Source organism: Seriola aureovittata, chromosome 4, assembly GCF_021018895.1.
Source record: "Seriola aureovittata isolate HTS-2021-v1 ecotype China chromosome 4, ASM2101889v1, whole genome shotgun sequence".
In the NCBI taxonomy this organism is placed as follows: Eukaryota; Metazoa; Chordata; class Actinopteri; order Carangiformes; family Carangidae; genus Seriola; species Seriola aureovittata.
In genome coordinates this window covers 23,244,395-23,260,990 of record NC_079367.1, presented here as the reverse complement: position 1 = coordinate 23,260,990, position 16,596 = coordinate 23,244,395, and the positions used below count along the sequence as shown (strand labels likewise).

At 37.7% G+C, this 16,596-nt stretch overlaps 1 protein-coding gene across 2 annotated transcripts; it reads left to right on the top strand.

The window, feature by feature from the left end:
* Positions 1 to 1,345: 1,345 nt before the first annotated feature.
* postnb (periostin, osteoblast specific factor b) lies at positions 1,346 to 14,991 on the top strand. Of its 2 annotated transcripts, XM_056375144.1 has the most exons (22): positions 1,346 to 1,493; positions 2,012 to 2,110; positions 5,901 to 5,965; positions 6,205 to 6,362; positions 6,441 to 6,605; positions 6,707 to 6,853; positions 7,256 to 7,397; positions 8,385 to 8,597; positions 8,735 to 8,869; positions 9,498 to 9,646; positions 9,803 to 9,939; positions 10,135 to 10,265; positions 10,384 to 10,514; positions 10,799 to 10,901; positions 11,014 to 11,081; positions 11,409 to 11,454; positions 11,579 to 11,608; positions 12,148 to 12,300; positions 12,385 to 12,432; positions 12,828 to 12,905; positions 12,984 to 13,022; positions 14,299 to 14,991. In XM_056375144.1, exons 1-22 carry the CDS (start codon positions 1,375 to 1,377, stop codon positions 14,325 to 14,327), a joined length of 2,385 nt encoding a protein of 794 aa, XP_056231119.1. In that variant the 5' UTR covers positions 1,346 to 1,374; the 3' UTR covers positions 14,328 to 14,991. The 2 variants fall into 2 exon arrangements, with proteins under 2 accessions (XP_056231119.1, XP_056231120.1); XM_056375145.1 differs by lacking the exon at positions 12,984 to 13,022.
* The last annotated feature ends 1,605 nt before the right edge of the window (positions 14,992 to 16,596 follow it).

Here is a 16,596-nt window from a genome sequence, read left to right as displayed (position 1 = left end):
CCATTTGTAAAGCTGAAGAACAGATACACTTTTAGAACTTTTGAATGTTTGAATGCAATAAACAAAATGATATAGTCTTTTTAATGACCCAACAAATGGCAGTAGTAATTTTAGATACTACTTTTTTACAGGAACCACGAAACATTTAATACACATTATAAAGTAGCTGCTTTAATGTTTAACAGGAGTGCTAATACTGTTTATATGTTGCAGCTCATTATCTATCTAACAATTCTGGGATTTCACACTGTGCATGTGAGCAATTTCACAATTAATTCCCAAGTGTTGTGTGCGAAGTTGTATCCAAGAAACTATTGTTAACAAAAATATAAATGTCTTTGTCCTTTTAGATCATGTGTTACAAGACTTACCAACCAGTTTAAGAGTTTGAAGTATGGATCAGGCTTTAAAAGGCTGTTGTGGCTCCACTGAGAAAACGCAAACAGATTATGATCAAATTTGACAGACAGGTTGGACTAATATGAATACAAGAACATATTTTCTGGATATTCATTCCATTTTCACAATTGAAATTATTGTGTTACATAGTAATACTTTGAGACTCACTGCCTACATTCCATCCCACCACTAGATGGCACAAACTACATACTAAAAACAATCAGTGCTCTGGCATTTGTTCTGAGCATAGATTATGTAATGCTTCTTTGTTTGCAGTCCAAATAAATGACACTTTCATAGACAAGATGCAGCTTGATTCTGCATCCCAGATATTCCATCTGCTCAGTATATATGTCTCTGAAGTGGAGGCCATCTTCAGGGCTCTAAAAAACATGCTGACTTATTTTGTAGTGGTGCACTGAGAAATAAATTTACTTAAGCAATTTGTTTAAAACATAATATGAAATGTATAAAACACAATCAAGCCTTTAAATCTTGACTGTTTTAAACAAAAGGTGCACTAATGTGTCCATATGAGGTTACTGGTTTTCATTACAATGGAATTCTTAATCAAGTAGGCTAACATCGTCTTTGTAATGTGGCCTGTTTTAAAATGAATCTTTTTGTGAGAAATGCAAAATCTGTGCACCTTTAAACCTGCGTGCAAAAGGAATGACAAAGATGAGTACAAAATATTTCTGTAAATGTGGTGGTGGTCCCACTGTTTAAACATTTCCATCAAACATTATTTAATATATAAAACAACTTATAGGTCACAATTCATCACACAAAAATCTTGAATCTCAGTATATTTGTTAATAGAAGTGTAGTTTTTTAGAGGTTCTGGGTGGTCCATACTTGCATGAAATGCAGCCACCCCCCTTGAGTGGTGGGTGAGACTCATGGTATATAAACTCCCACTCTGAGTCTGCCCCCATTACTCTGGGTCTGGAAGGGCTAGCTAAGAAATCAAGGATGAAACTCCTTTTTGTAGCTGCCTTTGCACTCTTTGTGCTCTCTACATTCGACCAGGCTGACTCTTCAGCTTATGACAAAATAGTTGCCCACAGTCGCATTAGGGCAAGAAAAGAAGGGTAAGCCTATCAATACTTTTCATTATGATTATGTGTGTATGTGTTTTTTTTAACACTCTTGTGTTGATTTTATTTTGCATGTAATAGTATTGAACCTTGAGCATAACAAGCATCTGTAGTTCTCATTTCTGCACATTTGTGTCATTTCTATTTTTTTTAAATATGCTATATTGTTATGCAGTCACAATTGATTCACAGCATATGTCATGAAAGGTTATTGAATAATGCAATTCCCTTAGAGAAGCTGTAGATCAGCAGGCTTATAGTTGTCTGGCATCAAGTACTCAAATCTGACAAAACCAATTTCATTTCCAGCAGACAGATGTTATTATTCACATCTGACTGTTTGGTCTCAGAAACAGCAGGGGTAGTTGCTGAATAATTATTCACACTTGATAGTCTGTTGTGATTCCCAGCAGGGCTGTTTTTCCCATATAATTTATATGTGAATAAAATTCAGTTTCCAAAGAATCTATCTCATGTGTTTTACCTGCTGATTAATGTTTCATTCTTATCAGACCCAATGTCTGCGCGCTCCAGCAAGTCATGGGGACCAAGAAGAAGTACTTTAGCACTTGTCGCAATTGGTACCAAGGGGCCATCTGTGGAAAGAAAGCGTAAGTGTTGTTTCTCCTGTTTAAAGAACATAAGCAAATTGAATGGCTAAAAATCTTTTGAAAGTGTGGCATTTAACTTTCTAATCTGCTCCTTCTTCTTCTTCTACTACTTCTTCTTCTCTGAGGATTTTCATGGAAACTTAGATGTTTCCATAGAGACAGACATCTGTTAACTTACTTTGAATGAAGCTATCGCTTAAAATGAATAACACATTTATGGACACAGCCCTTAACTCTTTGTATTGAAGACTCTCCCATTCGATCTTATAAATTGTAAGTTGGGCTTTTCATAACTTAAGAAGCCTGGTCATCATTGGATGCCATTGTGGTGAACCACTGATTCCAGGATGTGATGTGGTGGCAAAATGTTGCCTGTATTCATGAATGGAAAAGCATTCAGCTCAACTGTTCTAGAGAAGCTCTTTTTCTGTTATTGTTCCAGCTCTCTCAGCACTTTTGTGTTTAAACATGGATCAAAGCCATGCCTATTTTACAGTCTCTCTCACTCTTTCTCTCACTCTTACACACATATACACACATACAGTACGCATACACTGAGTTTGCCCTCTCTTCTTGCATTTTCACTGAGTCTTGTCAAGCATTTTAAATAGGCTTAGCTACTCATGATGAATATGCACTGCTCACTGAACTTGGCAAATGATAATGATGGAAACAGCCAAAGAATTTTATCTATTTCAATGGGAGTCTGACATGAGACTATATGGAATCAATCAAAGCATCTGGGCCAAAAGCTGAATTCACACAGTAAACAAATTTACTGATTTCCTTAAAGCACGACTTACTGAAAATGCTTTGGATTCCAGTTTGAGTTGTACAAATATTTTTTTTTAAAGTACTAGTGGCAGAAATATTCAGATTTGTGGATAAAGTTTACTTAGATTAATTAATTAAAGATAAATAGATCTTTTTTGGAAATGTCGATTAAATTTGTTTCAGATTTAGTGATGGACAAACGTGTTAAAGGCCATTTTAACTTAACCAGATTAGATACAAGTTATTGTGCCAGATGCACAAATTGATTTAAAAAAAAACAGGTCAACACATACAGTATAAACTTGCAAGCATACCTACACATATATTTATCAGATAACAAATGTAATCATGTGTTTTACATTTGCTAAACAAATTAGTTATTGTGACACAGATCATATCACCTTCCCGAAACCAATCCTATGACCCTCCCACTATTCCTCCCACTGTGTCCTCCACAAACTCCTCTGGTGTATCCTAGAGTTCACAAGCATAATAGCAAAATATTTTGTGTATTTCGTAATTACTTGTTCAGCATTTATTTTATTTATTTCAGATCTGAGCGGGTTTAAATGGGCCTATTGGAGAGTACATGTACATACACGTTTGACGTCAATGTCTCAATTCCATATTTATTTAAAATCGATCAGAACAACACACCCATATGCATTGTTTGTCCATACCTTCAGATATGACCCATAGGAGTGTACCAGCACAAGGTATATTGGACCCTCTTTGTCCTGAATAATAAACATGCAATTAAGGTTGTGAAACAGTTACAGTTTGGTTAGGTTTAGACACAGAAACTACTTGGTTAGGTTTAGGTAACAATTATCGTCACAGTTAAAATAATAAACATGCTGTTAAGGTTGTGGAATGGTCATAGATAAATGAAGCCACGTTGATGGTTGATTGCACCCCAACCTCTTCCCAGTGCAGACTTTGTTCTATATACTACGTCATCTGACTTCTATAGGTCATAATAAGCTGTTTGGCAGGTGGACAGTCTCGATCAGGACTACAAAGTTTATTCTAAATGGAATTGGAATATAAGTACTTTACCCACCAAGGTTTAATTCAACGAATGAGTATATTTATGCTTCCAGAAAAGCTCTGTCTCCAAGAAAATTGACTGCACATTAGTGATGGGTTGAGTTGGAATAAAGCCACACACACCATATATTATGTGTGACAACTTTTATCATGATTCTTAGTGGAACAGTTCTTTTATAGAGATGCTGACAAGTCATAAGTTTCCTACTTCATGGCCAGACACAGTTTCTTTATGTGGGAAAGCAATGTAGCGAGGGTTTTGCTGACGCTGCCCCAATGGGGTTTGTGTGATCTCATCCCACTCCCTCCAACTCCATTCAACTTTGATTCAAATACAGCTGGTAAAGAGTTTCAGTTATCCATGACCCAGAGGCCTTGGTCTTACCCTGTCTGAGACATCAGCAATAGATAAAAGCACAGTAAAGTGCTTGAAGTCTTGTCTCTTCATCAAGGCCTTCATGTTTAGTCGTCAATTGCTCAGTCCCTAGTCATCCACATAAGATTGTTCTCATTTACAGTACATTTGTACATGTTCATCACCACCAGTTTTTCACAGCTATTATATCCATGTACATAAATGCTTGTATTTAAATCCATTCATGCATCCATGTATTTTTTTTCAAACAACAAGTATTTGATAGTGTTCGAAATACTTTCATTGCTGGGGTTTTTGCACAAGTGTTTCTAATTACAATACTGCATGTGTAGCAGTTAGTTTATCATATCATCAGTATTGCCCATCCGTACTACAAATGGCTCACATATGTGGAGTGTAAATTTCACAGGGAAGGTGCTGATGAAGGGAATTTGCTAAAATTAGACATTTTAGCACAGTCCTCAGACCAAGTACGTCCATCTACACTCTGCTTAGTCTGGAGCCATACACCCCCACTGTTCACTCTCATACACTATCGAATGTAATTTTGCTTATTACATTGTTATATATGAATGTTAACAATTTGTAAAACAGGCGTACATGTGTGTTCTAATGTGCTTACTAGTTGCCATGATTATTTTAAACATGTTAAGCAGAACAAAGTGGTGAAGAAGCATCTTCGCTGATAGAGTTTTCTAACAATAAAAGCTTGGTAGTCCACCGTAATAAACTCCCCCGGCAGCTCTGGACATATGTGGTATTGTTTATTCCTAATAGGTACATCTATGATGTTCTTTAGGTCTTGTGGGTTTTTTATTGTTGCATACCCATGAGTCATTTTTTTGTGAAATGTACATCTCTCCAAATGTCTGGTTTTGCAAGGGCTGGAAACAATACGATGGTTCCAACATGTTCAAACCTGCTGACTCAAAGGGTATAGGCATGTTTATATCTGGCAGCTGCACCTCTGAATTTTACTACCCCCCCAGGCTATGGTGTCCAGCCCTATTTAAGTGGTGAGGAGTCACTGCTTCTCTCGTGTTTATCACACAGCAAATAAACATTTCTGTAAGAACTCTGGTGACAATTGAATAATGTTTTTCTGATTAGCTCAACTGTTGCCATGCAGACCTTCACAACCTTTAAATGTTCCTTATGTTAACCAAAATTTCCTAAAACTCAACTCCAATTAAACTGCAGGTTTTCAAGGCCAAATTCCAAATGTTTCCGAGGTTAACCAAATGCCAAGTAGAGTCGAAACCAATTGTTTAGCTTCAAAGAGGAGGTCTTGGTAATATAAATCTACTACTGTAATGGTAGCATAATTCTTGACGCACCATTTCCATTAGGTTTTGGCCTAAGCTGCTGGTTCACATGGACTGTCTGGGTAATGAAAGACATAATTAGTAACATCTGGAAACACTGTATACATACGACCAAATGTTGATTCAGCTCAGAACATGGCAGCCATAGAAAATACAAATTTCTTACACTACTATATTGAAAGAAAAGTATAGAATAGTATTTCAGAAGACATGTTTCTTCTTTTTGGTGATACCCACATTTGTTATCTGTGTGTTTTGCCTGCAGGACTGTGCTTTATGAGTGCTGCCCAGGGTACATGAAGCTGGAGGGCATGCGTGGTTGCCCTGCAGGTACAGTGTCTTAAATGCTACATGGTAGTCAATGTGTAAGGTTAGAAGAGGTCATAGCCACCAACTGCAGAGCAGATGTGTGCTATATTTGAAATCAGAGAAAATAAACTAGAAGAGGATGCCGAAGCATAATGTCAACACATGTAGAGTCTTTCTTTTCATGCTCTAAATGTTTGTATTTCTATTTTCAAAAAAGAAAGCTGACATCAAATAATGCTTAGTGTAAATTTCTTTCTTAGTGGCCCCAATTGACCATGTGTATGGCACCTTGGGTCTGGTGAAAGCCACCTCAACCCAAAAATACTCAGATATTTCTAAGCTGAGGCCCGAGATTGAGGGATCTGGATCCTATACCTTCTTTGCCCCAAGCAATGAGGCCTGGGAGAGTTTGGATGAGGTGAGTCAAAAACGAAACAAAAGCTACAGGCACTCTCTGTCTGTGAAGATTTAACATCTAATTTTCCTCACCTAACAGTCTGTGAGGAGTGCACTGGTCAGCAATGTCAACATTGAACTGTACAACGCTCTGCATTATCACATGGCCAACAAACGCTTCTTAACCAAAGACTTGAGGAATGGAATGACAGTCACCTCCATGTACAATGACCTCGGTCTTCATATTAACCATTACTCCAATGGGGTGAGTGTTAGCATTCAGTATCATTATGACAGTCCCCTTGTAGTTGTACTTAAAACACTTTTCAGTGGTATAACATTATAACAAGTGTATATTATGTGCAGGTGGTGACTGTGAACTGTGCCAGGATCATCTATGGCAACCAGGTTGCCTCAAATGGAGTTGTGCATGTCATTGATCGTGTCATCAGTGCTGTTGGAAACACCATCCAGGACACCGTCGAGGTTGATGATGACCTGACAACTCTGAGTGTGAGTATAGACAAGAAAATCTAACCACCTCAAGGACAAGTAATTGCAAACACTGATGCAAAAGTGGGTCACTTTGGGGAGTTTGATTTGGAAGTTTTCATGGCAATTTGAAACACAGCAAAGAAGACAAATCATTTGTTTCCTTTACTGCTTCAGTTAACAGAGATAGTGCACATTAGTAAACATAACAGAAAATGTGCCAGAGTTATTTGTCATCTGTAGTAATGACCACAGGCTGAAATTAACATATGAAGAAATATATAGGGAGATAAAATGCAGGGTTTGCATATGAGATTTAGGTACTTTTAAATTCATTTTTAAGAGGGTTATTATGCCTCTACTGTACTCTGTTGTACATTGTACTTCACTAAACATAATCCTGCCAATGAAATTGCCTTATAGGATCTGGCTCAAAATTCTGGGCTGCTGGACAAGCTGGGTCAGCCAGGACATTACACTCTCTTTGCCCCCACCAATGAAGCCTTTGAGAAGCTAGGCAGCGATGTGTTGGAGAGACTTCAGAGCGACAAAGAGGTCCTCAAAGGTAACCCAGACTTTTATTTTTAGAAGTCAGTCGCAGCTCCTTAATGCCCAGAGGATCACTCTAGGCCATTGAAAACACTGCCATGGAGACTGAGGGTTTATATTAACTGCAGGAAACTAGGACCATATTTATATTTAATGATGTCGGTACAGGAAAAGAAATGCAGTGGTTCCCTGTCGGCATGTTAGTCAGACTGAGTCACCCATGAAGTGATTTTTTTTTTCTTCCAATTCAAAACATATGAAGCCACAATGTATCTGGAACTTAAACACATTTGGCAAGCTATACATAACAAAGTTGAGTTGAAGAGCAATAAAAATAAGTCTCTAGTTTCAGGTTATGAATGACATTGTGGGTGGAAAGTCAAACGATGCAACACATCATTTGACGCTTTGGTAATGTTTTTTATACTTTCATTTTTTTAAGCGTTATACTGTATATTATGTGAGTAGGTCAGGATCAATATACAGTACTGTAGCCACATTTTTAAGAATTATACCACTTTCATCATCAAGTGGAACAAGTTAAATCCTTTAAATATACAAAAATAATACAGTGACTGTGACTGTAACTCATAGAGAAAACAACAAAGAAGTGCAGAATTTCAACATTTTCAACCTTCGGATGTTTTGCATGAACACCGAGGGGCAGGAAACAGCTGCTTCATTGAGCAAACTGGTCAAATTGGCAATAACCCAAAACTTTTTATTAGCCCATAGCTTGCCCAATGATGTGAGATCAGACCATTTCACACAAAGTTAAACAGTACTGTGAAGAAATCTTGAGTCATCTCACTCAAGGACCCAAGGGATACAAAGGGTCATAAGGTTCCCAGGGTCTTGTATCTTCAGCTGTAATGTAACATGAGAAAGAACATAAAACAGCCCATGCAGCAAACAGACCTACTTTGCATTCAAATAAACATCTAACAATACTATACTTCACCTAAACCACACATTAATTTAAAACTTTGCCTTGCTCTTACAGCTCTTCTGAATTTCCACCTACTGGACTCTATCCAGTGCTCTGAGGCTATAATAGCTGGCAGCTCTTATGAGACCCTGGAGGGCAACAACATTGAGATTGGCTGTGATGGTGAAAGTTTAACTGTCAACGGTATCAAGATGGTGCTCAAGAAGGACATTGTCACCACGAATGGAGTCATCCACTTTATTGACGAAGTGCTCATGCCAGACTCAGGTTAGACTCCCATTTCCTCTTTTCCTCATATTTACGTGTAGCTGGTTTACTACATAAATAACTATGTTGTTCCAGGTGTTTGATGTTTTCCTGTAATTCATATTTTAATGGTGCCAGAATTCCCTGTTCCCTTCAAGCTAAGCAGGTGATGGAACTGGTGGGACAGTCCCAGTCAACCTTTGGTGACATGGTGTCCGAACTGGGCCTTTCTGCTGCTATGAAACCAGAGGCTGAGTACACTTTGCTGGCTCCCCTCAACGTTGCCTTCACTGGTGAGTCACATACCGTTCAGTACTTCATCCCTCTGTTTTCCTCTCAGCAGGTGGCTATATGAACCCTGGCTGCTCCACACTCAGTCTGGAGTAAAAGGGAACACTTTTTATTTCATTTTCCATGCTGACTCATGAGTGAATTGATATATACATATATGGAGCTTCTGGGAAATTATCGATTTATTGAGACACTGAAGAAACTTTATGCCATGTAAGACCAAATACCCACTCCCCCAAAGAACTTTCCTGGACAAGGTAGTGGAGATGTTTTGTTTCTGTAAAAATAATCTGCAATTAATTGAGGCAGAACTCTTTATCTTCTGTAGCCATTCAGTTTTCAGTGAGTGTAATGAATGCGCAATGCAACAACAGCTGGATGTAAGAGAAACCAACAAATGCATTCAAACCATGAATTCTTCTATGTACAGAAATCTAAAAGTCACGAGACACGATTTTGTAGTATTGTAGCTGCTGAGGCTGCTGCTCTCAGGACATTGTGGCCAGAATAAAAGCAATGAGAATATATAACTTCTGGTGCTAAAACCTTGTGCATTAAATGTAAATGTACAATGCTGGTGGTATGTTTGTTTTCTGTTGGGAAATATAAAGCCATTCCTTTCTTCTACAGATGAAGTGATGTCCATGGATCAGAGGTTGCTCAAGATTGTACTGGAGAACCACATCTTGAAAAACAAGATTGTCCTGGGACAGTTGTACAATGGCCAGCGGCTGGAGACCATCGGGGGAAAATATCTGAGGGTCTTCATCTATCGCACAGTGCGTCCTCTTCTCTGAAATTGTGCCCAAAAATTGTGGCTGAGTGCCACTATACACACACTGCATGTATTATCGCTGTCATTTGACCATCCATCTTCACATCTTTGAGACATAACATTTATCCCCTTGCCTTTACCTTGTGGATTATTTCTGCAGGCTGTGTGCATTGAGAATTCCTGTCTGGTAAGGGGCAGTAAAGAGGGAAGCAATGGGGCCCTTCATCTCATGAGGACTCTGTTGAAACCAGCGGAAAAAACCATGTTTGAGATTCTGACAGAAAATGGAAGGTTCAAGTAAGTGCAGATCAATGTTAGTGAAAATGGACTGTGGTATTAAAATGCAGCTTATGACTCAAACCACATGTTTCTGTATCTTTTCACTAAATCCACATGGCATATATGGTAATGAGAAAGTGCTGCTGTTGCAGTATGTCAGCCCACAGTGGTTTGTGTAACAGCTAAGTTACTGTTTTCTTCTCTGTACTGCAGGATCTTTTTGTCTCTGATGGAGGCTGCTGGCTTGACTGACTTGCTGAAACAGGAGGGAGACTTTACCCTGTTTGCCCCTAGCGATGAGTCTTTCACTGGTCTGAGTGAGAGTGATTTCGCCTTGTTGAAGAGTACGTCTTCCAGACTCCCTTTTATCTTTTGATGTCTTCCAAGTACTTGCATGACTAGTTGAGAATCGCACAAAATAAATTCATAATTTATATGTTTCCCCTTTCCTATTTCTTTCAGGTGACATCAATGCTCTCAGAACCATCCTTCTGTATCACATCAATAATGGTATCTTCATCGGTGGTGGTTTGGAGGGTGGAGTAACAAACCTTCTCAAGTCTCTCCAGGGCAGTAACCTCAAAGTGAAGTCTGTAAGTATTCAGTGCAACAAGAATGAAAAGCTTTTGTCTTAAGTCAGTGCATTTTATACCTGGCAATTCAATTCTATAAACCTTTAAGTATGAATGTATCTTAATTATTCAGTGAAATGTTTTTATGGTAATGTCAATCACTATTATCTGATAAAATTCCATCCTCAGTTTTGAAACTCAGTTAATTACATTGCAGAGCAGAATTCATTTCTTGTGTACGGGTTCATTCAGGCCCTTCATTTTATGGTTTTCTTGACTGTAATTGTTTTATCTGTGTCCCTCAGGCAAACAACACTATGCTAGTGAATTCTGTCCAAGTCCCCGAATCTGATATCATGGCCACAAATGGAGTCGTTCACTTTGTCAACCACCTCTTATATCCTGCAGGTACAACTTTGTTAATGTTCCCTTCCCTTTGTAAACGTGTCTTGAAATGCACGCTGTACTGCTAACTATTGTAAAAGCCCAATTATCGTAAACGCCCTGTGCTTTCCTCCAGACATGCCAGTTGGAAGCCAGGATCTCCTTGTGCTACTGAAGAGGATCATCACATACATGCAATTAAAGGTGTCATATAAAAATTTGATTTCTTGCAAACAAAACTGCAAGTCTTATAAAGGGCAGGGTTTTCAATTTTCTGCCAAAATCCAGTTAATGCAACAAAGTACTAGACAAGATCCTACATGAAAACCATCTGCATGGAGCATTAAGCTTGTGGTGTATGAACAAGGGTGTCAGCAGCTCAGCAGTTTGTTTATTTCGCTGTTGATTATGAATATTTTTCCACAGTTTAATTAATTATAGGTTATAGCTCATACATAAACCATTTTGTTAATGTGTTATATGATAATCTACTAACACGTTTGCTTCTTTTTTCTTTTTTTTTTTTTAAAGTTCATCTCAGGATTCAGATATCAGGAAATTCCCCTTACATTTATGAGTAAGTAGCAATGATACAATGTTTATTTTTGTTTTGATTTTGTCCTTTGCAATTCAGTATTTTTAATCTCCGAATGGGAAATTTTCGCTGTCATTAATGGCTTCATATCTCCTGTTGTTATTAGAGAGGATCATCACTCGTGTCATCGAGGAAGGTACAGTAATGATGACAGAGTATCATCATCATGTGATTCCTAATCAGTCTGACAGAGGATACCAGCTGTTGAGTTGAAACACGTACAGATAATTTACCAACATTTTTAGTTAATCTAGATAATTCCACACACACACGCAAGACATGAGGTGATTGACAGCTGAAGTAGAAGTAGCAGTAGTATCAATCAGACAGAAGAAAAACAGTCTCTCTCTTCTGGCTCATCATTGTACCAATCAGCAATAAAAGCAGATCAAAGAATTTAAGAAAAATTTTCATATTTAGAATAATAAACATTAAAAATTACTAATAATAACACATTTTATACATTGAAAACAGGGTTGCAAAAATAATGTTTGAAAATTAGATGGCAATCTTTTGATTATGAATCACATTTTTGTCATAACAACCTTTCTGATCCAGTGAAAGGTCCATTTGTTATGTTCCCTGTATATAAATGGAGATTCCCTGTATCGAGGGGCAATGCTGTGTTAGCTGTAATTTCAGTGTAGTGAAACATGCATGTCTTTACTGTTATAGCTCCCGAAGTCACCAAAGTGACAAGGTTCATCCAAGGGGAGCCCTCCATCACCAAAGTTACCAGGGTTATTGAAGGTCAACCCTCCATCACCAAGGTCACCAGGGTTATTGAAGGTCAACCTTCCATCACTAAAGTCACCAGGGTTGTCACAGGTGAATATTTCTTTCTTGAATCAGTATGTCAATGGCTGTTTATCATTTATCATCTTAAGAACTCATGAATGTTGTTGTTTCCAGGCCCTCAGTACTCAGTCGCCACTGGCACCACCAACATCGACCTGGAAGGTCAGTGAAACATTTGAACAGAGAAATTCAGCGACAAATGTAGCTGGATTTGTAGGGAAATATTTCCCACTTAATATATAAAATATGATTGTTAATTTATTATTATTATACATTATATGAAATAACATATTACATTTTAGATTTAACCTAGGTTAAATTCAAACTACGTCCAGTAATCTAGATAATCCATTTTACTAGATTTAAAACAAATATGATCTAAATCTCATAGACCCACAGCTCTTTAAACATGTGAATGAATATGAATGTTGTCATTGGTATATCAGGGCTTAATAACTAGAATATAATTTGATAATTCTTTAAGACAATATATCTTACAATGCATCCCTGTACAAAATATTCCAGTTTCAATTTAAGGTTGTTGTCTTTTCCCTCAGGAGTTGACATTCCAGGAGTTACCATTGTGGAAGGGAACGCTGATTTGGACGCTGAAAGTTTTACCAGACTGATCAAAGGTGAGTTTTATCGGTGTGGACATCTCAGTGAATGATTCATAAATAATGTATGACTTACATGTTTGTTTGACTCTGTAGAAGGCAGTAACAGAAGAACCGCAGTCCGAAGAGTTTTAGGTAAAAAAAAAAATCCTGCATTTGTAACAAATGCAGTGTAGCCTGTGAGCTACTTCGGGCAGTCAACTCGAGTCCACCGCTATGTTAACATGGCATACTCTTCTCTCAGCACCCCCATGGGTGTTTTTGACATTTTAGGAAATATGCTCAGGCTATTCACTTCATGCTGAGAGTTAGATGAGAGAAATGATAACTCCCTCATTTCTGTACAACAAATGTGAAGCGACAGCCAGCCTCCAGTTCACTTTACCATGAAAACTGGAAAGAGTGAGAAACAGCTAGTCTGGCTTTGTCCAAAGGTAGAAAATTCTGCCTGCATCTACATCTAAAACTTGTTAATTAACACATTATATTTTGTTTGTTTAATCAACACTGTGTAATTTTTTTTTATAGTTCAACTTTTGTATCATTTAAACAAACAATATATAATATGTTAATCAATATGCTTTGGAGGTACTGGTAGGTGGATTGTCTTACCTTTGGCCAAGTTAGGTGTTTCCACCTGTTTCTGGTCTTTGTGCAAAGGATGGCAAAGTGATACTTCTGGGTGAACATATGCCTAAGTCCTTGACCTGAGTCTGGCCCGTATAGTTCCACATTTGGGCTGATTCAGCCTGGAGGATAACAGACAGCTGGAGGATCCTTCACTTTGTATGTGTGCACCAGAATTGGTCCAGATGCAGAAGTAGCATCTGACATGCTGTTTGTGAACCGTGTTTGGGCCAAGGAATCGGGCATATATTGAGCCAGGAGAAACGCAAATATGTTGCACAAGTATTCGCCAAAATAATTTTGCGAAGGCTGTTGCTCCATAGCTATCAAACAGACATGGGAATGGTATCAATCTTCTCATCTAACTTTTGGGAAGAAAGCAAAAGAGCATATTTTCCCATATGTCAGACCATTTCTTTCAGCCAACTGTGGGCTGCTCACTCTCTTGCTGCCATGCTTGTTGCCACGTCGCTCACCTAAAAGCTATGCTGATTTATGGTGCTAATGCCACTGCTGTTCATATAACATTACATGAGTCCCACCGCCACCACAACATCCACATGTGGGCTCTGAGTCTATATGCTCCCCATATGGGGGGAGGTTATAATCATCGCTCCCACTATCTACTGTGCTGAGCTTGGTGTTTCCGAGTGGGTAGTGATGAGATCAGAGCCTAGATACTAAACTTCAATACAGTGCATATTCGACATTTACATAATAATCTATTCCATGTGAGTTGGCCTAACTGACATGTATTATGCTTCCATCCTTTTTTTTTTACCAGCCGGCAACAGGAGGAGGGGAAGGGACTGAGCGTGGACAGATGAGAATATCAACGTTGTAAAGGCGGAGAGAGATACCAAACCCAGAGGTTGAGACTGGTGTTTCAGTACAGGGGATACTCTCAAATTGTCAGTGATTTCAAATGTACTGTAACAGGTATAACTGACAAAATTAAATAAAACTATTCTCATAAACAATTTAATGGTGCTTTGAATGTATACCCCTAATGAGTGTGCAATGTCTTTTGGTTCAGTATATGTAAACTGTTCAACTGAACGTTTTGGCATGACATTAAAGACACAGAGCAAGTCAGGGTAGCAATAAAATCTTTTAATAAGCCATTAGGGTAGCAATAAAAACATTTCAATTCTAAACTTCTCTATGACTTTGCTAGAGGTGAAGGTTTGAACAAGGGGATTTTACAAGCTGTTTGGGAAGATTTATAAATCTCGCCATGATGCAGATTGAAAAAAAATGCTGATGTGTTTTCAGACTTTAATTGCTACATTTTTTTTCAATTTCTCTTTCAGCTGTAAGTTGTACGTTGTTTAAGGTTTCATGTAAATTTTGTCTGCTTGTATCACTTGGAACTATGTATCCAACTAGAGACTTTCTCCTTTCTATTTTCCAAACATCTTCCAATAAAGTGCTTTCATTGATATGAACATGCCAATCTGAAAAAGGCGTCTAAAGACATTGTGGTTTGGAGTCATTTCTCATGTCCTTGTAAGGCCCTTAAGTAGTAACATTGGTTTATAAAAGAGAGTCTTGAATTTCAAATATCAAAATTAAATATTATGTCTATATTTTGTATTTCCAAGTACAAGCTCTTTAAATAAGACTCTATTTCTGAGTCATCCCTTTTCTGTTGTTTTTCTGTATGTTTAACAGGCAGCTTGGCAGTCAACCTTTTGAAATGTCCAAGAAGATACCATGGAAAACATAAAATACACTGGATTTAAACCGCAAAAAGAACTGTCTTGTTCCATTTTTCATGGAAAGTATATATCCTCATATATTACAGAGTATAAGACTTAACAAAAGAGAAAAACAGCAACAACAACAAAATTGTGTACAAAATGTCAAAACAAGTCAGTAATTCATTTTAATTTTAACATCATTAATTATGATTTTATTACAGTGGGTATTATGAAATGAACAATGATGAATGCATTGCTATGTGTTGTTTATCAGAGGGCAGTTAATCATAATTAAGATTGTGTTTGTAACAATACAGCCCTGAGGCTGCAGGGATATTGTGTGAACTGTTGACATCAGGCCCAGCTCCCCTGGTATTTGGCTCAAGTGCAAGCTAAATGCAATTCATGGCCTCTTGGGAGGACTAGACTGGGTAGAGATCTGAGCAACTGCCAAGATACAAACACAAACATGGTAAGATGTAAAAAAGTTTTGTTTCAGTATTCAGTGTTGAGTAACGGGCTTTATTGAAGTGATGAAGTCATCGTACTAATCACCATTGTGTTGTGATTTACATTACTATTATATTTGAAATGACATCTTAAGTGAAGCATTTTGTCTGCTCATCCAGTCGATGGCCTGCGGAAAAACAAAATAATAACTTGCTTGCCAATCATACAATAAGTACAAAAATATGTTGCTTTAGTATTTAATAGTACAGCAAAACCAACTGATATTCTGTATGTATGACACAAAAAAAAGTGGATTGTGGGCATTAAATCCTGCAGTCGGTGGTTGCAATTACTGAAGCTTGCTTGCTTCACACATACCAATGAGATCACTTTGCACATCACTGATTAAATGCTCTACAGCTGACGTGCTTCACTACTAAATGCGTGACATGAGCTGCTCACTTTGGTATCTCGTCAGTCTAAATCTGCATGCCATGTTTTTCTTACATCTTGATATAAAATAAATACAATTCACTTCACGTTACTGTTGTTGCGGAGCTATTAACAGTATTTCAGTGTAGAGGGGAATCAAATCTCTATGAGCAATAAATTAAATAATTTTATATTATATGTATATATATATATATTTATGTGTGTGTGTGTGTGTGTGTGTGTGTGTGTGTACTCATGTCCCTGAGAAATTATTATATGTTTAGATTGTATCAGTCACTGTTGCACTGTTGTACCAGCAGCGAGTAAGTAACTATTTAAGCAAACTGCTATAGTAACCTACAAATCTTGCTACAGAGAGAGTGAATACATTCTGCAGTCAGGCGCACAGTCGGCAATATTTTATACATTTACAACATTGTCTGAGAATTGAGAAAACATCTGCTGGAAGATCCCATTGCTTTTCCATTTGGCTTTGG